The sequence below is a fragment of the Gopherus evgoodei genome, chromosome 11, assembly GCF_007399415.2.
Source record: "Gopherus evgoodei ecotype Sinaloan lineage chromosome 11, rGopEvg1_v1.p, whole genome shotgun sequence".
Lineage (NCBI taxonomy): Eukaryota > Metazoa > Chordata > Testudines > Testudinidae > Gopherus > Gopherus evgoodei.
The window spans coordinates 60,247,660-60,275,467 of NC_044332.1; the positions used below are offsets into that span (position 1 = coordinate 60,247,660).

The window sequence follows — 27,808 nt, forward strand, 5'->3', positions numbered from 1 at the left end:
AGTGCTAAACATTGTTATTGAACTGAAAAATCGAGAGGTGCCGAGCACTGATAACTCCCATTGAAGTCCATGACGTCAAGACCTTTAGTAGATTTGGCTGACTGTGTTACCTGTTCCCAACAGTATCATTTTGGGACGTTATTGCTGACATACTCCAAGCTTTCTGGCTGCATTAGAGACATTTTCATTGATGTAAATTACACCACTGCAAAACCCCTAATGCAGATGTATTGCACCGATGTGAATTGGGGGTTATACCAATGTGGTTTACTCCAATAATTTATTTCATTACATTTTATCGCTGCAAGCCCCAGTAAATCTTTGAAAGTTGATCAATCAAATGCAGGTGATCTCCTATGGAGATATTAATCAAAAATACACCTGTTCTGGGCTCACTGTCTAGTACATTACTGAAAATTATATAGACAACTGAGAAGATTCCAGTAAACTCACAGTAATCTTCATCCCTAGCTCTTAACAGGGCAGCTGGAGATTTTCCAGCTATAACCATCCAGTGGAATCTATAAACCCTGAGTTAGGCACCTAAGCTCTCTATACAGTGCATGGAGCGAGATAGATGCCTAAGATTGAGATCCATAAAACCCAACACACTAGACAAGGAGCCACCTAAGCTAGCCAATAGCAGATGCCAACTTTGTGAGTGTTGTGTCCTAAGCTCAATCCCTCTCAGGGACATCAGCACAGAAGTCCAGGTTGGAGTGAGGTGCCTAAGCTGTTTCTTGCAAGAACAATGGTGGCACGTGCTCAACACCATACGAATCGGCAGGAGAGTGGGGAGGAGGAGGCCTCCCTCATATTGCAGGATTGGGGCCTAAGGCTGTAAGTCCCAGATCCACAAAAGTACTCGGGTACCTAACTCCCAACTTAGGCACCTAAGTCTAACATTTAGATGTCACTGAGATCCTCAAAACCCCCACTCAGCTCTTGCCTGACTCTGGAGAAGTGTAAAGTCCCTCATTTCTGACATTAAAGTAACCAAGGAAGCTACCTTTCTGCCACTAGGCATGCACTTGATACATAAGCCCTGGCAGCCTCAAAGTAGGCATTCCTTTTCTATCTTTCCTGTTGGGCCTGGTCTCCCTCTCAGAGCATTCTAACTCTGAATTCTAACACCACACAAAACAACTGGGAGTGGGGAAAGGAAAGAAGAGGCAGTAGTCTTGCTTATAACCTTTAGCTCAGTGGTTCGAGTACTCACCTGGGATGTGGGAGACTTTCCTTCAATTCCCCCTGTCCCTTTGATGAGAAGGGATTTGACCTTAGGTTTCCCACCTCTCAGGTAACGTGGCCTACCCGCTGGACTATTCCAGTGTGAGAATCTCACTTGTTGAAGGAGTGCCACTGTGTACAAACAATTAAATATGTATTGGGCCAGAAAGTGAGTGAGAATGGAATGCCAATCTTCTCCTGGTTTGAGGATCACACTGGAGTTTGAGCATGAGATAGGCATCTGGGATTGAAGCAATGTGCACCTCAAGTCAATGTCCAGAAGCAGAAACTTCGGTGTGTAGGGGAATGTTATAGTGAAAATGTAGGTGCCTCTGGAGTTAGACAGCAACTGAACAGGGGTTTTGAAGATTTCAGTGGTGCCTAAATTTTGGACTTAGGTACCTGAAGTTGGAGTTTAGTCTAACTCTGGGCCTTACTCTGCCCATATAAAAGATCCAGTCACAGTTTATTAGACTAATCAGTCTTCTTGAATTCTAGCTTTGATCATATGTAAAATGAGTCTATAGTTTCATTCCAGTTCCCAATTTGTGTACATCACAAAAATAGCAAACCATTTAGCTCAATTGGGTTTGACTGAGAGTCTTCACTCAGGAGAAGCCCAGAGGTGTTGCAAGACAGAATTGTGCTATATCAACAGGGATGCCCAGAGGATTCAGGTGGCCTGGGGCCAAGCAATTTTGGGGGCCCCTTCCATAAAAAAAGCTGCAATACTATAGAATACTATATTCTCGTGGGGGTCCCTGTGGGGCCCGGGGCAAATTGCCCCACTTGCCCCTCCTTCCCCCCCCAAGCAGCCCTGTATATCGAAAAGATTACCCACATGATAACTTGCTTAGGTTAGTGTTATGGCTCACACACGTTCTTGAGAATTAATTTTACTCACAAAGCTAAGAGAGAGAGAGAGAGAAGATTCTATTTTATAATCTGGGTGTTTGATTTTCCCACAAGTGAGTTGTGAGACAGACTCCTTTTCTATATGGATCACATTTCATCTTTTTTTTTTTAAACATCCAGAATACTGTTGGCAACTGTCTACTTATCTATATGGCTGCCATCAATGCAATATTTGAGTGCCACATTAATGAATTTATCCTCTTAATACCAGCAGAAAGTAGGGAACTACCATTACCCTCATTTTACCATGGCACAGGAAGATTAAATGACTTGCCCAAGGTCAGACCCCCCAATAACTGAGCCAGGCCAGTGTCTGAACCACAAGACTATCCTTCCATAGTGGAGCACCAGTGACATATTGTGGCCAGTTATACTTGAACATGTAAAAATGAATTTATATGGCAGATCTTCAAATAATTCATTCTAATGTATTTAAACAACAGAAGATATTCTATCAAAAATCACAAGAATCTGACCTAAACTTAGTATATTGTATGTCTGTATCACTATCACTTGACACATCAATATTTATCTGAGTTAAATTATCTAATTATCATAAAAAGATCAATAGCATTTTTCAACAACAACACAGTAAGTAAACCGTATCAACACTATAGCTTGTATACTACTATATATAGTATAACACTGAAAACCCTATATGATCAGTGTTTTCAGTGTTGTGAACACTTTGTGCAACAGCATCCTTCCTATCCTCCAAACAGTCCTCATTATCTGACAAGCTAGAGTAAGTGCAAACTCAACATGTTGGATCATGAGTCTACCTCAGGGGATGACTGAAGATCCTGGCGATAGGCTCCTAATAGGTTGTATGGCTGCTGTTGAGGTAAAACAATATAAAAAGAGGAAGGAAAACTGCCTCTATGCCTGCTGTTCCCATTTTGCATTCCACTAGCTGTAGGTTTACAGGTTTTGGCTTGTTCTTCTTGCACTTTTTTTATAGTGGGCCACAGTACATTGTTCATGCCCTATGTTGTAGCTTGACAGAGATAATACTTTTCCTGAGACACGAACTTTAGGCTTACAGTAGTACTTTGAACTCCTTATCTAGCACCGTTTATTCAGGATCTTTACAATATAATGTAACAGCTTTAGAATATTCTTTAAACTTCATCTTTGAAGAAACTTTGTCTAGTCTATGCTAGTTCTTACACTGTACTTATCTCTGTGGTATCTCAGCACTTGTGAGATAGATAAATAATTGCATCCATTTTAAACTTAGGCATAGAAAATCTAAGGGTCCAATCCCAACACCTTTCATCACATTAGTAATATCATTGAAGTCAATGGCTATCTTGCATGATTATGAGGAAAATCAAGACCTAAGGCACAGATCCTCAAAGGTATTTATACATCTAAGTGTCTTAGCAATGTCATGAAGTGAATATGGAGCGGGGAGTGTTGTTGAGCCCCAAACATCTGCCCTTTTTCCTGAATTGTTCCTTTCTTCTTTGTTGCAGTGGACATCTGACTTCTCCCTGAATCCTAGTTTAAGTAGATCATTCCTTCCTCTTGGTCATTAGCACTGCCTGCTCAGAAATATATCAGAAAATCACAGTAATTTTAGATTAAATATCACCATTAAAGCCATAAGCTCTCCAGACTTTCCTAATATCTGTTTTGTACAGTGCAGAAAACACAGCTGGCCCTTAACAAGCAAATTAAATGAGAAATGAAATTTTAAAAAGCAATGTGCTAACCTAAAACCCCAAGTTAAAGCATTTTAGTACATCCATTCCCCTTCTTCCTTTGTCTGTATTCCATCCTAATTTATGTCTTGATCTGGCAAGCTGCTCCCTGCTGGTGTCCTCCTGCAACTGTGAGCCCCATTGACTTCAAGGGGGACCTACATGGGCATAGGGGGCTGCCTGCTTGCAGAATCAGGGACACTAGGCTGTAAACTCCTCCTAGCCAGGTTTCTATGTTTCTATAAAATGCCATACTCACCTATTGCATTACTCAGCACTAAAAATAAGTACCCTTCTTTTACAACTTTGTTGGCTGAAGCATGATGATAATACCGGAACCAAAGGAAAATGAGATCATGCCATAGAGCAGGCCATTTTTTCCCTCACCATTTTTCTTCCAGCACTCATGAAGAACTTCCTTTTCTTGGCTATGTCTTCCTGGCTGTGTGACCACCAGTTAAGATTCAGTAGGCAGAAATGTATTGAAGTGAGCATAATTTATCCTTTGACCTCAGAGCTCACCGTACTGTCATGCATAAGTTCCACTTTTGCTCCAAAAGAGCTGTTTTTGCTTAAGCAGGAACTAGAAAATTTGCACTAGTGGAAAATGACTTTCTAAAAATCATGTTTCAACCCTGGTATAAAGCCCCAAATGACCGGTTTCACTTTGCATGGAACTTCATATAACTCTCAGATTAAAGTAGAATTGTTCACCATCCCTGACTTGGGAAATACAAAGTAAAGAGAAACATCTAGAAAACACAAATCTTCACATTCATATTTTAAGATTTTGTTCTGCTGACAGTCTGAGAAACTGCTAGTTTTGGCTTTGAGCTCACTGGATTGCTTAAGATAAGCAGCTTCAGGCCTCACGAACCTCACAAAAAAATTAAGGCTCAGCTGGGTATAATATGGCATTCTGTAGGTGCCACTTTTCACCCTGAGTCAACACCAAGCCAATGTCGTCACATAATATCCTTTTGATGAGATATAAAATTGAGTTCCTGACCTTGTCTCATTAGCAAGCTCATGGCATTTTTTTGCAAGTGTACCAATATCGAACCCAATGTCCCAAGAAATGCAAAATATATGTCAGTATATATTGCCTACCTAAATTACCTCTTCTGTTTCAATATGAAATGTTTTTTTCTTCCCATCCTATCCAAAATCTAATAGAGAAAAAAGATCACATTGCCCCTGCAAGTCAACAACATTTACATGACCTTGACTGTATAGTTTGTAAAGTGCTTGTGGATCCTCTGGGAGAAAGAATGGCATAAAAATGTAAGCTCTTAATAAGAAATGTGATCATCAGCACAGTACAGTTTGCACCTATATTTTGTGGTGATAGGAATGCTAGAAAGTGATCCATTACATAGACCATACATGGACTTCAGTCCTCCAGGGGAATTTCTAGATCTTTGAGATGGTTGAAAGACCTGGACTCCCTTTTATGTTTGTCACTTGTAAAACGTATGTAGGCAAGTGTGAAGACTCACTAGTGGGAGAATGAAAACATGTAGTCCCAGCTACAGGTCTCTTCACATCCTTGTTTTCAGAACATGCTCCGTTTCCATAAACACAACATCACAGAATTCAAACAACTGGGTACCAATCTCCTGAAGCCTTTCCAGATCCTACCAGCTGGGAGTAGGGGACGACACCACTTACCTTTTAGGTTCCCTTCCTAACTATTACAGAACAACCCACCTTAGGGCTTCCCTGATTCTAAATCTCTTTTGTCTACTACCTCTGCCTGAGAGGAAGGAAATCTTATGACGGCTTTCTGTGTGTCACAATGCTTGCTCAGCCATGTGCTTGTAAATACAGCTCTTGCTTTTAAAGGAGCTTAACAGGAATACTATGATGTGTGCATGTGCCCCCCCACCCCAAAACCTAGTGCCCTATTACAACACATTTTGCAATTGGCCATATTCATGTTTTCAGGTCCCAGTTAATGTACTCAAACTACACATAGAAAGCTTCAAAGTCAATACACAAGAAATGCAAGTAAGACACTTTATATTGTATATAGGGTGGCCAGACAACAAGTGTGAAAAATCGGGATGGGAGTAGAGGGTAATAGGAGCCTAAAAGAAAGACCAAAAAATCGAGACTGTCCCTATAAAATCGAGACATCTGGTCACCCTAACTGTATACAAACAACCCTTCAACCTGAAGGAAAGAACTCAGGCACAATGGAGGCTGCAGGGAGCCAGTAGAAGTTAGAGCAGCAGCAAGTTCTGCTGCTGTATAAAGTCAGTCCACAACTTATGGCAGTGGGGGGGAGGAGCAGGGCCGGTGCAACCATTTAAGCGACCTAGCGCCGGCATTTGGGGGGCGCCATTTTCTTCAGCAGCGACCTCGGTGGCTGGATCTTCGGCCGCCCCGGTCACAGCCAGCATTTAGGCGGAGGGAGCTGGGGCAGGGGAACGCGGGGAGGGCTGCCTGCAGCAAGTCAGGGGAGGGCGGCACACAGGGGAACTCCCCGCCCTAGCTCACTCCTGCCCCACCTCCTCCCCGAGCACGCCGTGGCCGCTTTACTTCTCCCGCCTCCCAGGCTTGCAGCATCTAAGCTGCACAAGGGGGTGTCTCAGGGTGGGGGGGGGAGCTGCCATGGAGGTGTCTCAGGGTGAGGGGGGAGATGCTGTGGGGGGGGCCCCTCAAGGCAGGGGCATGGGGGGGGAGGGCGCAAGGTGGAAGTTTCGCCTAGGGCACGAAACATCCTTGCACCGGCCCTGGGGAGGAGACATAGTACAGTTCTGCTCTATCTTACCCTGACACACCCCATAGCCCTCCCTCAGTATGCCCATCCTGCCTTTACATTGGGGGTGGCATGTCGGCTAGCATGGGCAGCATATGCAGCACATGCAGCACAAAATGAATTTAACAGACGAGAGAACCCTCTTTTCTGACTTCATTTAAAACACTACCATTCTCTTTCAAAAAACACACACAGAGATGATCCCTATCTAAACTCATCTTCCCTCTCAATGAAATCCAAATCAGTGTCCCAATTTTTTGTGAATTCCTGTTTTGAATGATTTGATAATACTGTTTTTAAACAATTATACACAAAATGCTAACACAAGCACTGAACAAATATATTGTAGGTTGCTATAAATTTCTTTTATGTTTATCCTCAGATGAATAAATGTGGCACACAAGCTCCAGTGTGGCTTTCACTAAAATCTGAATCCCTCCTGCTTCCTGGGGGGAAGAAGCAGCTAATAGCTTGTGCTACCTGGCAATTCTTCTTTGGAAGCACCAAAGACTGTTGTTTGTTCCAGATACCTATCTCAGTTAGAAACTGTGGAGAATTCTTTGTTTATCTCTTGCAACCTATTCAAGGATGCATGGGCTATTGTGCAGAAGGTAGGTTTAGTAAAGTACTTCTTTATCAATAACATGGTATGTGCCTCTCTTGCTATGTGTTCAAAGGTCCTGGTATTGTAATACACATTTTAGTGATCTTGCAAATCAAGCATTGCTTCTAGTAAGATGCAGACTGTGCAGCAAATAAATCTGCAGCACTCCAATGTGTTCCTGAGGAATAGCTGTTATTACCAGTGCTAAATGTAATCTGGTGTATATTACTGAAGTGTACTTAGCTTGCTTAAAGTTCACATGTAAACTTGACTACTGTCTTTGTCTCTGTTTTGGTTTGAAGTGGTGAAGTGACTAATTCAAGCTTTTTTTTTTCTGTTTCTTTGTAGGTAGTGTATCTAAGACTTGTTCTTATCTAAGTAATCCAGGATTCCAAAAAAAGTTAAGTCTGGAGCCCTGAAAAGAAAAGAAAAGAAAAATCTGATAAGATAACAGCTTTTCATGACATTTATGTAATTACTCTAGTCAGAAATAATTTCCAGCCTACTACAAGAGCTATAACCTCTGTTCCGTAGCTAGGAGACAAAGGAATATCAGAAAGCAATTACTCACTCACTTACACCTTCTGAACTTTTAGAGTGTTCAGGTGCATATAGATTCAGATAGAAATGGTTCTCCTTTCTCAAAGAGAAAAATACATTCATACTTTCATTTCAGCATTTTTTTGCATATAGGTTCTCATGAACATGACACATTGAGAAACTAGGATTACCACTTTACAGTTAGGCACAATATAAAGAGCTTGTCTTTTTTTTTTTTCCCCTCATAATGAAAACATTTTTATGATAAAAATATTCCAAATGGAATTTGTGAAATGAAATTAAAAATGTTGTATCCTTTAGAAAAACATTTTATTAAAAATGTTCATGTTTTTCCTTTTTCCAGTTTTTTTAAAGGCAAAGAAAAGTAGAAAATGGGAGAAAAATGCTCATTTTTTTTTTTTAAAAAACTTTGTTCCAACTTTTTCCAGTCAGGAGAAAGTAGTTTTGTTTTCTCACTTTCAGCAATCTTTCTTTTCTTTTCTTTTCTTTTTCTTTTTTTACCTTACCACTGGAAAAAGGAAAGCAAGGTATAAAAAAAAAGTAGGATTTCTTCCTCTATTTTGAAAAGGAAAATTTTAAGAAACAAAAGATTAAAAACTCACAGTTGAAGTTTTTCTGAAAAATGAAAAATTGTGTTAAAAGTAATTTTTAATAATTTCAGAGACATCCTCCCTCTCAAAAAAAAAAATCAACTACCTCAATTTGCTAGCCTTCCTGTTAAACTGACCCCAGCAATGGCAAACCAGGGGAGAATGAACCCAGCTTTCCAGCTGGGATGGAGGGAAGTTCGCCCTATTCTCTTTTCCCTCTAGGTTGGATGTTTTGTACTTCATTCATCTACACACTACAGTAGCAGTCCTGTATTTCAGCCATTCTCATGTGTCTGGATTCATGAAAAGTGCACTGCCTTCACACAGGGAGACTCGCGAGTTCACTAATCAGCAATCCTGAAGTCAACAAGCCCAACTGTGTGGGAGCTACATGAATAAAACCTTCATACTGTAGATGACAGTTCATTGCAAACACAGAAGAAGATCCAAAAGACTGGATAAGGAGTAATAAAAGCTGAACAGGTGGTAACATGTTTTGCCATGGAGGGAACAAATGGAGGGAGGGGGGGGAAATCCACTCTGTGTGTCAAAAATTCTCTCTGAGGAAGAGTTGTAGAGCTAATGGCTCTCCTGCCAAACACTATAAAAACTATTCAGCACTTTCCACATTCAGCATGAGAAACTCCATGGTTTGGACCTTCTTAAGTTCAGGAAGTAGATATGGCTGGGAAAGGTATCTGTGAGAGTAGAGGCTTATGCTGCTCTCACCCTCCCATGAGTTGGTTTCCTAAACTCAACCCCTTGTATCATTTTCTGCAGGAAGTCATGATTGGAGCCATACTTTGAGGCAGCTTCCCTTAGTGCATAAATAGATTAGTCTCTAACTACCTAGTCCCTATTTTAAGACACTCCTGTTCCCTTTTCTACCTCATGTTTTTTGCCCTAGAAAGATGTTAACATATTGATTTTTCATTCTGATACAACTGTTTCATGTTTTAATCTCTTGGGCTCAGTCACAGGGTTTGGGATGCAATCCAGGCCAGTAAAGGGTCATGTTGCCACTTACCTCACAACCCTGTATTCCTTACAATGCTTTACAGCTGTAGCTCCCAACCGGGGATGCTCATTACCAGCATGCAGGTCACACCCTGAGTGTCTATGTGCTATTATGTTTTAAAATCTGTGGCCTTAATATATAAAACTCTTAATACATAAAACAGTCCTGGTTCAGCAGCTCTGACCACAGCAGCCTGTCTACAGCTCCCCACCCCATGTTGGCTTCCACCAGCCTTGATTACTGCTTGCAGGGTGACCCCAACATAATCCCATTTCTCAATTTTGCCAAAACCATGTACACTGTAATGTCCAGCCCTCTGCTGGACAGTTCAGAGAAATAATATGTTCCATTTGTTCCTCTAAAGCAAGGGTTGGCAACCTTTCAGAAGTGGTGTGCCGAGTCTTCATTTATTCACTATGATTTAAGGTTTTATGTGCCAGTAATACATTTTAACATTTTTAGAAGGTCTCTTCCTATAAGTTTATAATATATAACTAAACCATTATTGTTCGTAAAGTAAATAAGGTTTTCACTATGTTTAAGAAGCTTCATTTAAAATTAAATTAAAATGCAGAGCCCCCAGGACTAGTGACCGGGACCCGGGCAGTGTGAGTGCCAGTGAAAATCAGCTCACGTGCCGCCTTCGGCACGTGTGCCATAGGTTGCCTACCCCTGCTCTAAAGACACAAAAGCCACCAGCCTGCCACGCTGACTGGAGATAACATTCCCTTTAATTCAAACATAGCACTTGTGATTTAAATTAATAGTAAAACAAATTTATTAACAAAAGAAGACAGGATTTTAAGTGAGTTAAATCTAAGAGATAAAGTTAGAAAGGGTTACAAGTAAATGAAAGTGAAAACATGCACCTAAAATCTAAAACTTAATCTAGCAAGGTACAGGTTTTCTTCAAGATCCTTTTTCTAACTTATAGTCAGTTTCCAGAGATGTCAATACCCTCCCCCTATCCCTTCAGCTGAGGGAGTCATCTTTTTCATCTTCCAAGAGCTCTGTTCCCTTGTGTCTGTCTAGGGATAAGTGCCAAAAATGGCTCCCGTCTTTGCTTATATCTTCCAAAGTTCAATGACTTTGTTTCAAGAGGCAGGATGACTTGATGCTGTTTTTCCCATCCCCTTGCATGTAAATGGGGCTTCAATTGTTTTGATTCCACCATGCTTAATTTACATAGGAGACAGTTAAATAGCCGCTTTCGCATCTATCTGGGATGGAACCTGTTTCCCCCTATTTAGCTATAGATATAAAACATATAATTAAGTGTCCATATTTCCTCTCATAATGTTAATACATACATTTCACAATGATATCTATCACTAGTGTACCCTTAGCTTTCAGGAAAGCCCTCATTATGTACATTTTTATAATACAGTAATATTGTATACAATCAGTTGATTCAATTGCTTATCACCTGAGGTTCAGCCTGCCCCTCTCCCCCATCATTATAGACTAGTAAATCTTTGAAATGAATTCTCAAGGTTACCTCTCAAAGGCACGCTATGAGAAAGGCAACATGGAGTCTGGTAGTAAAAGACACTCCATGCTCTTTCTTCCCCCCACTTTTTAGCTTAATAGCTTTTCTTTACCTGATATGTAAAAGTGGACATTCATTGCCTTTGCCTGAAGATTGGGCTAGTCAGAGCATCACATGCACATTCCTTTATCTAAGGCAGACCAGTTTATAAACTCCCTCTGACATGCCTGGTTTAAACACACTTTAGTCATAATTCTAGCATGTATCCATAACTGTTAATAGCCACTGTGTACATACATCATACAAGAATATTAGTGATCAGTGAGTTATTAGTTTTCAAATATCACCTCACAAGGCATATTTAGCACAAAGATTGTTACAGTAGTGGGCTTAGTGTCACAGGCTTCCAGAACGTTCATCCAAAAAGTTCCTTAATTTAGTCCCTTCAAAATATCTAAAATAGATCTGTGTTCCATTTGAAACTAGGACTCTAGAGATGGAAGGATAATGTATTGACTCCTAGTATTACCCTTTTTTGTTTCCACTCTTAACATAAGGTTTACAGGAAAGGTTTTAGGACTCAAATTATTTACTGAAGCATATAGAAGGGAAAATATTTTTAGAGCAGAGGTGATTATCCACAATGCACTGGGAGTGAGCCAGGGTGGGCACCAACACATTCCATATTATTCTATCTATTGGTAGAGTGCCAAATACATATTAGAATAACATAGAAGGGTCCTCATTACATGGGGCTATGAATTGGTCTTCTTTGAGGGCCAATGGGGAAGAAGTATTTATATACCAGCTCATGTCTTCAGTATAGTAAATTGGCATACCTTTTCTTTAGCTGTTACAGAGTTGAAACCAAAGGCCTGTGCTCCTGGGGAATCTGTAGTTGAAAGTATTTGCCAGAGTAGTTAAATAAAATTAACTAATAGCAAATGCATGATTTGTATTCAGAGATATTCTTTTCATATGCAGAACAAAATTACAGGCCAAATACAAGAACTGTAAGAGCAACTGTTAATTATTTTTAGATTAGCTACATTCTTTATTTTCACTGTAGTAAAAAATATTATTTTTCTTCTATTTATATCAAAATAATGGAACAGAAAGAAAATAGCAATGTAATATTATTGGCACATTTTGTTATGTTCATTTCTACTTGATGAAAGAGCAGTTATGCTAGTTATGCTATTTATTTCTTCTCTCTCCAGGAAAACTCTCAAACCTGATTTTACAACCAGTGATTACTCCTGAGGTTGTGAGAGCCAGTGTCCATCTCAAATGTGCTTACCATCATCCGTTCTCAAATCAGTCTTTGCAGTATGTGGTGGTTTGGTTACGCCTTTCCACATCCAGCATGAAAGAGCAGATTCATCGTGACACAACTCTGCAGACATTCTCCTACGTGGAGATGGATGGAGTTAATTTCAGATTGGGAGATACGGTAATGCTTTCCTGAACTCTACAAACAAGGTCAAACATTCAGAGCAACTGAATCCTCTTGTAGAATTTTTGTTTGGCATTTATTAACTCTATTCCCCACTGGCAGCACTTACACTTAATATAAGAGAATGGAATTGCATTTTAAATGGGATTGCATTTTAAAGCAGGATTATTAAATACTATTTGTCAAGGTCAGAACCTCTAACATCTCTATTAGATGCTATTCATATAAACCCTCCACTTTACTTATTTTCTTCATATGTCCGTTAATGATATGTGATGGGGTGAACCACACACCACACTGGGTCTGAAGGGGTTCAAGGACAATGCTGGGCCCAGGTAGCCCCAGACTCCTAGGTCTGCAAAGCATGCTCCATCTGGAGGAGCAGGTTAAAAGGAGCCTAGAAGCCCAGGCGTATGGAAGAGAGTGAACAGATTGGAGGGAAGACAGGCCTTTTCCTGAAAAGTCACATGGAAGGTTGGAACAGGGATGGGACCATGGTGCTGGTGAGTGCAAGCAACGGGCAGTGCTTTCTCCAAACCCCTCACCCTTTTTGAGGACTGGCAGTTCCTGTGGGGCTCTGATCATCTGAACTCTGTTCAACTCATGGTTATTTGGACTGTATGGGACCATGCCCTGAGCTGAAAGAGAACAGAGGTAGGAAGTAGCCCAAAGCGGCAGACTTTGATCTTCCACATGAAGGACTCAGCTGGTGATGCTTCCCGAGGGGCCATTGGCTGAGCCCTGGTGAAGAGGGAGGGCCCAGTTCCCCCTTCTGTGCCCTGCTTGAGACTTAGGCCTGAGATGGGCTGAGACTGACGCCTCCAGTCTAGGGGCAGGGGTGAGTTTTCCTGCTTCTAGTGTTGCCCTGGATTTGAGGGGTGAGTATACCCCAGAATGTGATCAAACTAATTACAACCATATTATGACCATTCAGCCATCCTGAAGTAATGAAATAGAACACTACATAGTTAAGGGTTAATTTGGAGACAGAAGCAGGACCTTTCACAAGCAAGGTCAAAACTAGCTACAGTTTTTGCTCATTAGAATGCGAGGAGGGGATAAACAAGTAAACAAATGAGACTAAAAACCTTGGTGGTGGGAAAAATTTCAGTCTAGATGCCTCTGATATTAAAAGTTTATTGAAAGTTAGAAAAGTGATGATCCAGTTGGGGTTATTATGGCCTATGTGTTTTGTAGAAGTTAGTTATAAAAGATTAGCTAATAGAATGTACTTTGGAGTAGTCCTCTCAAGCCATCCTGAGAGATGTTTTTTCTTATACCCTTTCTCCCGGGTGGGTGAACAACTGGCCACTGTAAACCTGCTGTTAATTACTCAATATTGTTCCAGATGTTAGGTAAATAGCTGGAATGTTCTAAACCTATTGATGATGTTTGTGTATGCTTAAATGAAAAAAACTGCAGCTTTAGATAGAGCATGCTTACTTGCATGAATTTTATCAGATGGAAGTGCTGTATTCCTGTTGATTTATTCCTTACACCGCCAGGAGTGAAATAGATAAGTTGCCCCTGTTGGGCAACACTAGAACAAGTGTACATAATTCCTTAAGTACGGACATAAAAAAGCTTGACTATATGATGTATATATTGCAGGTCAAATGCCATAAAGTTGGCACAAGCTGGGGGGCGCGGGGAACAGAGAAAAATGCTCTAACTTTTACTTAGTAATTTTTCCACTTAGCAGCAGAATGACCTTAGGGTAAAGGCACAGACACCTATATGCACATCCAGTTCAAGCATTGAGTAATTTTTAAACTGATGGACAGACCCATAATAATATCTTTTCACAAAAAAGAATATTAAAGAATATGAAATTTTAAAGTATATGGAGATTTATTTCATGGTCTTTTTCATGGTGTTCTGCCTTTCTGAAACTGATTCCTTGGTTCAATTGTATGCTGAAAGATGGAGTTCATTACAGAACAATCTTTGAGCAATACATTTAATGGCTTACATAGCAACACTGATTTAGTTCCAACAACAACAAAAAACAGAAACAAAAGCACCACAGACACCAGTACAAGATATGAAAAAATTGACATGTATATAAATTCATGACCATCCACTACACAAAAATCAGACTTTAAAGGCTAATTAGATTCATAATTTATAAACAAAGAACCATTAGTGATGCTATATAGTACTGAAGGAATAAACACTGCCAGCTATAATAGTCCCATATTAAACATAGGTTGTAAACAGTCTTGTGTTTTTAATCTTTTCTTGAATTAGAATTCACATTAAGAGATATGAATATGTTTATTTAAATTCTTATAAAGGTGAGTCATTTATAACCGTGGTTAAATCTAGACACTTTTGCTAGTTTCTTCTCATAATTATGCTACCTGCATTTGAGTCAGACAAACTAATTCTGCCAGACTTCATGGTGAGCTTGTGTTACAGAGAGATATCTATTGTCATCAAAATAATTTTAGTTGCAATCAATTCAATCCAGATTTAAACAATCCTGGAGGGGAGAAGCAGTTCTGCTAACAAATAGTGTCATCTAGCCGTTATGAGACAATTTTTATGATATTAAAAGTTGTTTCAAAAGCCCTCTTCTGTCCTCTGCTGAAACCAACATGTTTAATTTATCAAGTTTTGACGGAGATGCTCAGTTCACCTGCACTTTTTAGAACTAGAACTTTTTTCTTTCTTTTCTTTCACCTGCATTTTTTAGAACTAGAACTCTTTTTTAAAAGATTTTCATGGTCTATTTGAATAATTATAATTATCCACATATTGTCATCGGTGAAATCAGGCAATGTTAAGTGTAACAGTAATTTTACTCTAAAATATTTCACATAATAAAGATTTTAAAAAGCATGTTATCATGTTTGCTGTTCCACGTTGAGTTCCTAATAATAGTTATGACGGGCCTAATTCTCCTTTCACTTGCACTGGTGTAAATCAGGAGCAACTCCATGGAACTAGGTTAAGTCTGGCTAAAGTCAGAAGAAAATCAGGCTAGAGTCAACCCTGTGAGTGCAGGGAAAAGCAGTTTGCAAGCCCCTGCGCCCATGGGGGCTACATAATACAAGGGATTCTGCGGAGTCAGGTTAGCTTTAAAGTAAGGCCAGAGCCTTGCAGATCGAGGCTGTGCAAGATTGGGGCTGATAAGTCAGATGCATCTTTTCACTGGCTTTTCCCTGGCCCTTTCCACAATCCAGAGAGATAGTGCTAAGGACTATGGTCTACCCTCAGAAGTAAGTGAGGTTGCATGGGTGTAAATGAGGGTAGAATTTGTTCCAAATGGCCAAATTAGGACCCAGTGTATTAGGTATAACTCTACTAAAATCACTTTTTTCTGCTTATTCCATTTTTTATCCACTTATACATGGTTTAAATTCAGCCCTAATGCTTTTGCAGATGAATTTTAGGAGTTGCTTTATTCATAATCTTTATCCAAACTAAGGATCTTCTCCTTTCATTCCTTGACATAATATTGTCAACAGAAAAGATTTGTGTTTTTAAATCATTTCTTATGTGATTGATATCTACACCACTTTTCATTCATCATAATGTCTCCTGATAATATGATATGGCACATAACAGACTATCCATCAATATGTTTCAATATACGTTGAAATGATTTAATAGCTTTAATAGGCCCTTAAAGAGTAATTGAGATTGACTGGGCCAATGATGTTTGAACTTTTATTGACTTTTCTATAGTCTAAACAGCCAAAGATATTTCTTCAAAATGTTCATGTGTGCATTCCCTCTCTCCCAGCACACACACATTTTGGGCTCTGATTTTGTTATTTCGGACAATATGATGCCAGCATAATGTTAGTGAAACTATTGCAACATTAAATATATCTTTAATATACTGCTATTGCTACATAAACACTGAAAGAAGCCCATTCCATCTGATTTGAAAATCCTAGCAGTCCTTAGTCTTAGTTATACAATATTGACAGAGGTCAATCCAATCCTAGAGGCACAGACATTTTTAAATTATGTTAGGCAGAATGCGTGTAATAACTTATGCTAAAAAAGGGGTTGGGGGCAGGTTTGCTCAGCGCAGCAACTGTTAAATTTCATATGGCAAGAAAGAAGTTGTCACCATCCATGAACTGTAATATTCATTTTTAAATAAATATTTAAATAAAACCTGCCTTTCCAAGGTGGTGGCTGATACATAAACACCATTTGTGACACCAGAAATACAGAACCTAGTACAAAAGAATGTAATCTAACATCTATCCTGCTTTAACATAGGAAGGAGAACAGTTTAACTTCCACTCAAAGTAGGAAAGGAGGTTTTTCTCATCTTTAATTACCACCTCCTCTAGGTAAGTGACTTGACATAAATGTTAAAATCTCTAGCAGGAGACTGCAGACATTCTTAAAATACATTTTCAAATGCCTTCTCCACACTTTGAGTTGGGTGGTTGGAAGAACATGGTGAGCAGCCCACTGGTACTTCCCTGCAGAAAATCATCACTAGTAGGTCTAAAGGGGAAAATCTGTGGGAAAAGGGGGATACGTAGTCTACAAAGGAGCTGATCAATGATTGATTGGATCAGTTTTCAAATTTTGAAACCTTTGAAATTGCCCACCACTAGGTGTATGTGAAGGTCTGCTACATAAAGGCTGTTTTGCTGTATACTTTTGTCTGCAGTTTGGCTGTTTGAAGGCTGGTAGAGATTTTGTTTTTGTATATAGGTTAGCTTACATCATGCTTTCCCATGTATTTTTGCTATGTTAATGCTAGAATTTGCATGGTGTAGCATTTCACTTCATCAGGTGTCAGATCCTACCACTGCCTCAATTTCTTTCCTTTTGTAGCCAAACAAGCCACAACTGGTGCTTTGTGTTTACTCTTCCCTTCAGGGTCTCGTTCATTAAAATACAGTTAACTCAAAGCTAGACTCTCCCTTGGCAGTCCATTACACCCTCCTGGAATCTTAATTCTCTCGAAGAGATTTTGCTCTTGTCCCTCGCTGCAGATAGACTTTTCCCTCTGGATGCCCTGGAGGTGCTTCCCTGCTGGCCCCGCTTCTCTTTGCCCTCGTATTCTGTCACCAGGTACCAACTCTTCCTTTCCCCAGTCTTTTGTAACCCCAGTCTCTCCCTCTCTAATGGAGCAGGCTCCTGCTTATAAGGATGCTGCAATCACATAGTGCCTCATTACCTGACCTAACCACTGACCCAAGCCCAAATCCATAAACTGGGATTATTTGTAGTTGTTGTCTGTACATCCTAAAACTCAGTATTGCTTGGGCACACTCCAGGCAAACATGGGTAAGGGATACAATATTCAAACTCACTTAAGTGTCTTAGATGCCTAAGTTCCATTTTAAAAAGTGACTTAGGCCCTTAGGGTGAGATTTTCAAAGGCATTTAGGTGTCTAAAAGTACAGATGGGCACATAGTGGGATTTTTAAAAGCACCCAAACATGGTATGTCCTTAATTCCCCTTGAAATCCATGAGACAGACACCTAAGGGATCAGGTCCTACTGATAAGATAGGTGGGAGAACACCTAATTTGAGACTCTGGCTTTGGAGCAACCCTGGGTACCCCTTGGAAATGTCACATGGTGTCAGGACTTAGGCACTTTTGTGCATATCCACTGGTGCAAACTTAGGTGTCTGGGTGATTTAGGAGCCTATGGGGTTAGCTGAGTGACAGTTTTAAGACTGCCAGTGGCGCCGAGATGTTGGATTTCACAAATAATGAAAAAGCTGACAAGAGTTTCAGCTGATAAAGAATTAAAGTATAGGATTGTAATTAATGCCAATTGACATGGTTTTATAGAAAATAGGTCTTGGGAAACAAATCTGATTTTATTCTTTGATGAGATTATAACTTTGGTTGATAATGGTCACCGTGTAGATATAATATACTTAAGCTTTTGTAAGACATTTGCTTTAGTACTGCACAACACTCTGATTAAAAATTAGAACTAGATAATACCAATAAAGCACATGTTAAATGGATTCAGGACTGGCTAACAGAGAGCTCAAAGTAGTTATCAAAGGGAAATAATTGAATATGGGCACTTCTATTGGGGTTCTGCAAGGATTGATACTATTCAACATTTTCATCAGTGATCTGGAAATCAGTATAAAACTATTGCTGGTAAAATTTGGCAGAGTGGTAAATAATTATAAGAATAGGGCAGTCAGACAGATAGATCTGGATAGCTTCGTAACCTGGGCACATTCAAATAAAATGCATTTTACTACAGCCAAATTCAAAGTTACACATGTAGGAACAAGGAACGCAGACCATACGTATGGGGACTGTAAAATTACGGAACTGTGACTCTTAAAAGGATTATGGGTCATAATGGAAAGGCAACTCAACATGCAAAGTTGTGGCAAAAAGAGCGAATGAAATCATTGGAAGTATAAAAGAGGGAGCAGTGAGTAGGAGCAGAAAGTGATTTTACTTCTCTATATGGCATTTGTGAGACCTATGCTGGGATACTGTATACAGTTCTGGTTCCCAGCATTTAAAAAGGATGTTAAATACCTAGAGAGGGTGCAGAAAAAAAACAAAAAAATTATTCCTGGGCTAGAGGAAATGTTTTATGGTGAGAGACTTAAAGAGCTTAATCTCTTTAGTCTAGCAAAAAGAAGCTTGAGAGGTGACTTGATTACAGTGTATGAATACCTTCACACAAAGAAAATACAAGATACTAAAGGACTTTTTGATCTCCTGTGTAAAGGTGTAACAAATTACGATGGCTGGAAGCTGAAGCCAGACTAGTTCAAATTAGAAATAAGGCACAAATATCTAACTTTGAGAGTGATTAATCACTGGAACAAACTACCCAGGAAAGTGGTGGATTCTCTATCTCTTGATGTCTTTAGTCAGACAAGTTATTGGGCATCATACAGGGGTAACTGGATGAAATGTAATGATCTGTGATATATAGGAGGTCAGATTAGGTCCCTTCTAGCCTTAAACTCTATGAATCTATGAGAGTTTGTCATGCAAGATGCTGAGGAAAAAAAATGTTAATAACCGGAACAAGGCCTATTTAGAGATTAATGCTCTATATACCATGACCAGTTCCCAAAGCCATCCAGTTACCCTGCTCCAACATTAAAGATCGAATTCAGCCTTTGGTTGAATACACTGCTCCCATTGATTTCAAAATGAAGCAGACCTAAATCTGAAGAAGTCCGTAGGAATTGCACCTGAGGGCAGAAGGCAGTCCTAGCTTGAAAAGAGAATTTTTTTAAAAAATCATCCTTTTTGTTTTATCATTTTCTGCCTAACAGTGGATTTTGCCCTAAAGAAATAATTTCAGATACATAGATGAAAGGAAGCAAACCACAACCTGAAGCAATTGGATTACAGTGTCTGAAGTACCCTTCACAGATTGCTATTGCTTTAAAAGGGATGAAGACAAAATATACTTTTATTTAAAAAGATGTGAGGAGTTGGTGAAAAATACTATCTCACCTGTCACTGTTGTCAGCAAGGTGCCATCAGTGTTGTTATTATCTCTTTGCTTTAAATGATATGTTGATATGAAAAATATATTGCTGATTCCTGAGCTGGAGAAGAGGAGGTGGTATTTGGCTGAAGGCAAAAAAACTCCCAAGAAGAAGTATAATAATAATTATGTAGCAAACTGTCAACCTGTAGCTCAGTGGCCAAAGAACATATCTGATGATTATGAAGAGATGTGTACACCTACTAGGTAAAGAAGAAACTAAAGAGGAAGAATAAAAAAGACAATAATAAAATGTAATGCTAGAACAAGTTCAGTGTCTATACATTTTGATTTGCAAATACTATACTAATCTTCACAAGTCCTGTTGATTTTACCCAATTCATAAGAGGTGCCTACTCTTCAAGGTATTCTACTTTTTGCTTGTCAAAAATAAATGGCCATATGCAAGTGTGGGATGATATTTTAGCGGTATTTTAAATACAGCTATGTATCATCTCTATATTTTTTAAATGTAATGTTCTATGTGCAGAACGTATCCTAAAAGCATACAATCTTAGAGGACAGCTATGCAGACATTCAGTCACCCTTTCTAGCATACTTAGAGGAGGATACCCCCCAGCCAGTAAGCCAGAATCTTTAGCCAGGTTCTTCTAATATCTACATGAACCTGAATAAATAGTGTACGGTATGGTATGTTAATGTTCTCTTGTAACTTTGCTTTACTAAAAAGTTTCTAAATAAACAAATAAGTCACTCAGTTCTGCAACAAGGAAAATATATTTTGGGAACAGGAAACAAGACTGGGTTACTGAGGCATTTTCAAAAATGCATGCCATCTTACTTACAATCTCTCTTGGAATCCTTAGAGAGATCCGCCCCTTGCTTTTCTTTTCAGTCTCCTAGTGAGCAATCCTGACAGCTTTAATTGTCTCTCTTCTAGGGAGGGATTCTCAAAGTGGTGTTTTCAAATGGAAGTCACCGTGTGATTATTCTCGGCTAAAACTGTTGAAGCAAAAAGTACAAAACAGCTCAGCAAGTTTTACCATAGTCTGTGTAAATATTATATCTGCAATGAAGCTGCATTGAATACGCACACTGAGATGTGTAATGGAATAATTTTTTCACTTTGGGGGAGGGGCAAGAGGGAACAGATATTTTCTGACTTACTTCTTTTTTTCTGCTGCCACTGATTTGTCAGCTCTTGATTTTGGTGATGGGACCAGCATGAGGAACAGCAACAATTACCCTCGCTATGAAAGAAAAACATCTTTCGTAAAACTTCATAGATAGAATGTGGGCCTTGAAGGGTAATAAATCCCTATTGATAACCAGGAACAAAATTGTGCAACACACCTCTTTTACTATTGTGCTTTAGAGAGAAACAGTCTAAATACATGGAAGTTGAGGAACTGTGACTTTAAAGTAGGAGGTGATTACTTACTTCTGTTGTTGGAAAGGGGCAAGCCTGAGGTAAGATGAAAAGGATTCTATTGAAAATAAGGAAGAATATTGGTTCTCCTCACCAACCTGAGGTGGTATGGTAGATGGTTTGTCAGTAACAAAATCTGAAATAAAAACAAAGGTGCTGGAGTGCACATATAAATGACCTTGAGAAAAAGTGTCTGAGATGGAACTGAGAATCATCCACTTGGATTTAGAGGGAACAGCAAACGAAATAATTAATTCTTCAGGTTCAAGGATCTAGGTGAGATCCATACAGCACTTGAAACATTTCTAGTATTCTGAATGAGCACAAATAAGTTAGGATGGAAGGATTCCCAGAACGGCTACAAAATTAGAAGGTAAATTGTAACGTACAGGTAGAGGATGAGGGAGCCATGACACATACGGAGTTGAAGAGGGAAGGAGAGTAGTGCCTTATACAAACCTGGAAAGTGATTTGGGTTTACATGGCTATGAGTGTTTGAGAGTATTCTTATTTGTTCTGAACCAGTTTGCACATCTCTAGTCACCTCTTTAGGCTCCTACGTAAGAAATGATTTTCCAAAAGTGCTGAGAACCCAGTAGCTACCAATGTGACACTTCTGGATGAAATAACACAACCAAAGTGCTGAGTTCTTCTGATAATCAGACCAAAGAAGCTTACTCATAATACCAAATAAGCTAGGTGAGCCTAGCTCCCCCTGCTGGATTGCTGTTGAAAGTCTGGAATTGATTTAGGGAGTCACAATCTGTTATTGCAGTGATGAAGAGTAACCAGAAATTAATAACTACAGTCTAGTATTCTGTTGGAGTTTGTTTTAAGGGATATTTGTATTGTGTAATCTTGTGCTCAAAGAAATAGGTTTGCAGTTTTGGTTTTCTGAAACAAGAAACCATTTATTTAAAAAAAATAGGATAGTAGATAGTGTGCGGCCTCAGCAGAGAATCAGGTTGCCTGACTCTCCTAGGAATAAAACATAATTGGCCTGATACATTATGCTTTTTAAAAGATAAACCTTGTTGACATGTCTTTATCATTTAGATAGCACTTTTATAATGCATCAGGCAAAATGGAGTACACAGCTTCTCATGATCAGGACTTGAGACAACACATAAAGAGGGTGTCATAGTTCCTAAGGTAACTGTACCTCTGACCCTCTCCTGGACTCTGTAAGGGAACCCCACTTAAGCCTCAGACCTCTAGCCATTACCTTTCTTGGGGCAGGATCCCGCAACCCTCTCCCTCCAGACTGGGGAATTAGTCTGCAGAATCCTGCAGATTGCCTCACAAGGTATAACTAGTTCAGCATGTACAATCCTGTTGTCTCCAGGGCAATGACAGGGTTCACCGGTAACCAGCCAGCTTCCATATAGCAAAATACTAGCCAGAACAAAATCATCACAGAAAAAACATGTCATAAAAACAATAAACAGTGTGTACATATGTCTTGTTTAGCAGATAGTTACCCATCTTCCACACAGAGACCTGGGTAGGTTTTAAAGTTCTTCAGATCCTTTCTGCAGGGTCTGTCTCTCTTGATCACAGCCTCGTGTCATTTCTGTATTGAAGGTGAGTGACTCCTCTCCCACATATACGATCGCAAGTCCTTTGCGTTCTTAGACATCTTGAAATGGTCAACCCAGGATATGGTATTTCCCCAAGGCGTAAAATGTCAAAAGGACTTGTATCCTGCCTGGATTTTTTTCAGGACTGGGGATTTGCATTAATTATATCCCACTGACATTAGTTCCTGCAGGAAACATCTTTTGTTCACCCATTGATCCAGGAATACAAGCCACAGCATGCCCACAAAGATCTATATAACATTTATAGTATAGATAAAATAGTCTTTGAATATTCCATGTTTCCAAAGCATCTGTCCCAAAGGCCTTTAATGATGCTGAGACTATTTCTGAGGGTGGATGATTGTGAGGTTGGTCCAACATAAAATATAGCCTCAAAAATATGCTCTAAAAGGAGTCTGTGAGAGCCAGTGGATAGGGCAGTGGTCTGCAAACTAGGTTCTATTCTTGGCCCTATCACTGGACTACACTGTGACCTTCTACAAGTTGTTTCAGCTCCTGAATCAGCCTCCCTCTAATAGAATGATAATACTCGCCTTTATAACATGCTTGGATATCTGAAAGTGCTACGATGTGTTAAGTGCTATTAATTGCTGAGATTGGGACCTTAAATTCCATTTTTTAATAAATGGGTCAAAAATACCTTAACTCCTCAGGGTTTACAAATATGACCAAACAACAACCCCTAAAAAAAGTCATTTCTAGAGGTAAAAATAGCAACCACCAAGATAACTAGTGAAGATGCATAACTGTTTCCCTTCCGCTTTATTTCAGTAAAGCTATTTATTTATTACAGATCTTTTGCACTGTCACAGCTTTTATGAGGGACTCTCCTGATCAGCAGTCATTTCCTGAAGAGAGCGATGGATTCTATGCAGGGATTAAGGTAATGCAGATGTCCTTGATGTACTGCTCTTATCCAGCATGTCACTGAAGAATATTTGAATATTAACCAACATATTTTGGAACACAGTACACAAGAAAATAGGACTTGATGATCATAATTAATGTAGCTTCTACATGCCCAGTGAGAAAATGTCTTAATAAATTACATGCTATTCTGTAAGCCTTTCTAAAGCATTCATGGTAGTGTCTAGGTGCTGACACTGTCAGAACATAAAAAGTATGTAAAAGTGCTTCATGCACCTTTTAGCACATGTCCAGATGCATTCCAGTGACTATGTACAAGGTTAGGAGTGCCAGACCTATGTGCAGTGGATCTAATCTATCTGGATTTCAGAAAAGCATTTGATATTGTTCTAGTTAAATTGGAGTAGATGGTGATTAATAGGAAAATTAAAAGGTGAGTAAAGAACTGGCTAAAGGGGGGACTACAATGGGACATGCTGAAAGGTGAACTATCAGGCTGCAGGGAGGTTACTAGTGGAGTTCCTCAGGGATTGGTCTTGAGACCAATCTTCATTAACATTTTCTTTAATGACCCTGGCACAAAAAAGTGGCAATGCATTAATAAAATTTGCAGAGGACATTGAATTAAGAAGTATTGCCAATACAAAGAAGGATTGTAACACAATACAGGAAGATTTGGCTGACCTTGAATACTGGAGTGATGGAAATGGGATAACTTTTAATAGTGTGAAGTGCAGGGTCATGCACTTTGGGACTAAACAACAAGAATTTTTGCAATAAACTGGAGACTTATCAGTTGGAAGAGACAGAAGAGAAAGACTTGGGGGTATTGGTTGATCACAGGATGACTATGAGCCACGAGTGTGACGTGGTCACTGGTGAGACCTTATCTGGAATACTGCATGCAGTCCTGGTCTTCCATGTTTAAGAAAGATGAATTTCAACTGGAACAGATGCAGAGACGGGCTATTAGGATGATCGGAAGAATGGAGAAACTACTTTCTTAGAGGAGACTTAAGGAAGTTGGCTTGTTTAGCCTCACAAAATGAAGGTTGAGCGGAAAAATGATTGCTCTCTATAAATACATAAGAAGGATAAACACCAGGAAGGGAAAGGAGTTAGTTACATTAAGGGCCAACACTGGCACAAAACTAAATGAATATACACTGGCCATCAACAAGTTTAAACTTGAAATTAGATGAAGGTTTCTCACCATGAGAGAAGTAAAGTTCTGGAACAGCCTTCCAAGAGGAGTAGTGGGGGCAAAAACCTCACCTGTTTCAAGACTGAACTTGATATGTTTATGGAGGGGATGGTATGATTAGGTAGCCTACAATGGCATATGGTCCATCTGCAATGGCTGTTAGCAAATGTCTCCAATGGATGGTGATGGGACACTAGATGGAGAGGGGTCTGAGTTACTACAGAGAATTCTTTCCCAAGTATCTGACTACTGGGGCTTGCCAACATACTCATGATCTAACAGATCACCAAATTTGGGGCTGGGAAGGAGTTTTCCCCTAGATCAGATTGACAGAGACCCTGCATTTTTCTTTGTTTTCGCCTTCTTCTGTAGCATGGGGCATGACTCCCTTGCTGGTTTGAAATAGAGTAAATGATGGATTCTCTAACTTGAAGTCTTTAAGTCAAGATTTGATGACTTGAGTAACTCAGCCAGAGGTTAAGGGTCTCTTACAGGATGCGTGAGAATGTCTGCAACCTGTAATGTGCAGGAGCTCAGACTAGATGATTATAGTGGACTCTTCTGGCCTTAAAGTCTATGAATTTAAATCAGAATGTCACTGCATTTAGACCATAAGGATGAGGAGAGAAAAATGAAGTTCTAACAAACACCTGTATAAGGTCAAGGGAAGAGACTGAAAAATCGTGCTTATGAATAGACTGCCTTATTTAGATTATTTAATTTTGTAAGGTGATTAGATACCACTTTGATGGCTGCAGTATAGAAAATGGATTTGGTAGTTGTTTCCAACCAAAATATTGTTTTCAAATCAATTTTGAATGATCTTTGGTCCAGTGGTCATGTCTTGTAGTACTGCTTTAGTATTCACATTATTTTCTAGGATTTACCTATACTAATTACAGAGAACACTGCAAGTATGCTGGTAATGGTTTTTAGTTATCAAAGGCAAAGTAGGAGCATTTTTATGAGCAACCACTGTATAAAGATCCCAGATCTGCCCCTAGATAAATGTGCACAGTTCCCCCTGAAGTCAATAGGAGATGATCTAATGTAACCAAAAGCAGAATTCGACCCACAGGTTATCACAAAACACACTTGGATCTTTAGTAGTGAAAAACATTGTCCTGTATAAATGAAATATATAATTATGCAGAGCCAGATTGTCTCTTGGGCTACACACCCATGCAGGGGCATTAAAAGCAGATAGCCTCAGCTCACACATATGTACTATGGGCAAGGGTAAGAGTGCTGCGTACTAGCCACCAGAGCAGATGGGCAAGGAAGGAGTGGCTGGAGTCTTGGCTTTGCCCCGGAATGCACAAGACAGTAGAGCTATGCTGGCATAGAAGGGGAAATAATCTGCTTCATGTCTGAGCCACTAGCAGATTCTTTTCCCCTGGTGCAAGAACAGGGAACAAGGAGGGAACTGCACTGAACTGCCCTGCTCCTGGGGCAGTGCATCAGTGTGCCACCTCATCAGGGGCGGTGCTTCCATTTAGGTGACCTAGGTGGTTGCCTAGGGCACCAGGATTTGGGGGGGCGGCATTTTGCCATCCTCGGCGGCAATTTGGCGGCAGGGAGTCCTTCCGCTCTCCGGGTCTTAGGTGGCAATTCTGCGGAAGGTCCTTCACTCGCTCCAAGACCCACTGCTGAAGTGCCCAGAAGACCGGGAGCGTGGAAGGAACCCCCTGCTGCAGAATTGCCACCAACGACCAGGGGCACGGAAGGACCCCCGCCTAGGGCGCCAAAAACCCTGGCGCCACTCCTGCAACTCATATGCAGGGCTTGTGGTACTGTCACACTCTAGCCCATGATCAGTGAAAATATACCTCTCAGTGCACTGTAACAAGTTCTTTTTTTTAAAGTGATACTGAAAAAAAAATATTCCGTGCTATCCTATTGTTTTCAGGACTTTTTATTTTTTTAAGATTCTTTTCAGACCAGGAAATAAGAAACTGTTACAGACTACTGATGACAACTGCAAACAGTTTCCTAATTCCTGAACATACTGTAAAAGCTTAAAAAGCAATTTTACCTTTTGGAATTAGAGACAATGATTACTTTATCAGAAATTATGATCACGAATTAGTAAGTTTTTTTGGTTAAAAAGAAAAACAGTCATTTTTAATGTTTCAGAAATAATCAATTTTGTCTTATTTTTCTATCAAAATTATCTAAGATTGATCATCTATTTTACTTCCAGTTTACACCAGAGTCATTACAAATTTCAGAGGATGACAAAGAACATGTTTTGACCATTCTAAGTACTGTACCTATTATCTGCCAAGGTCAAGGTGACATCTGTAAAATTACTTTACAGCTGAAAACTGAAGATTCTGGTAAGAGTTTTGTACATTGTAGTTAATTCATTGCGACTATGTACTTTTTGCAAGTTATATGGTACAATGAATTTAAAGGGAAATTACAACATTTAGATAATGTTGAAAGGTTGAAAAAACTAAATATCATGTTATCTTGTAAAACAAAGTAGATGAGAAAATCACTCATGGTTTGTTGCCGGTACATTAAGCAATTTCAATAATAGCAACATCATAGTTCATTGTGATTTATTAGAGAAATAATGATAAATAAAAGGATTTTTTTAAACATTTAGGTTTATAAAATAGCATTACAAGGTTATGCATCCTGAATTGTTCTAAGTGTCAGAGTGACACTTAGAACAATCTCATCACTTATTGATGGTCACTCAGAACATCATCATCAGATAATTCAAGAGCTGGAACAATAATAAATAAATAAATAATTGAACAGATTTTGCATCTTTTTCTGGATAAATTGTGATTTTATTGAAGTTAGAAACATATGGTTAGGTCCAGTCAGTATCCCAAAGAGCCAATGCTATAAAGCCTCAGTTCTACACACTTGAGGAGTCCAAGTGACTTCGGTGTAACATTATTCATATTTTTAAGTCTTTGT

General features: G+C 39.5%; 1 protein-coding gene across 1 annotated transcript in view; it reads left to right on the forward strand.

The window, feature by feature from the left end:
* VWDE (von Willebrand factor D and EGF domains) overlaps nucleotides 1-27,808 on the forward strand; it is a 254,494-nt gene that overhangs the window by 78,890 nt on the left and 147,796 nt on the right. Inside the window, 5 exon segments of the mRNA XM_030579370.1 lie at nucleotides 6,998-7,226; nucleotides 11,728-11,793; nucleotides 12,098-12,330; nucleotides 23,594-23,683; nucleotides 27,075-27,210. Coding sequence (XP_030435230.1) covers nucleotides 6,998-7,226; nucleotides 11,728-11,793; nucleotides 12,098-12,330; nucleotides 23,594-23,683; nucleotides 27,075-27,210 — 754 coding nt within the window.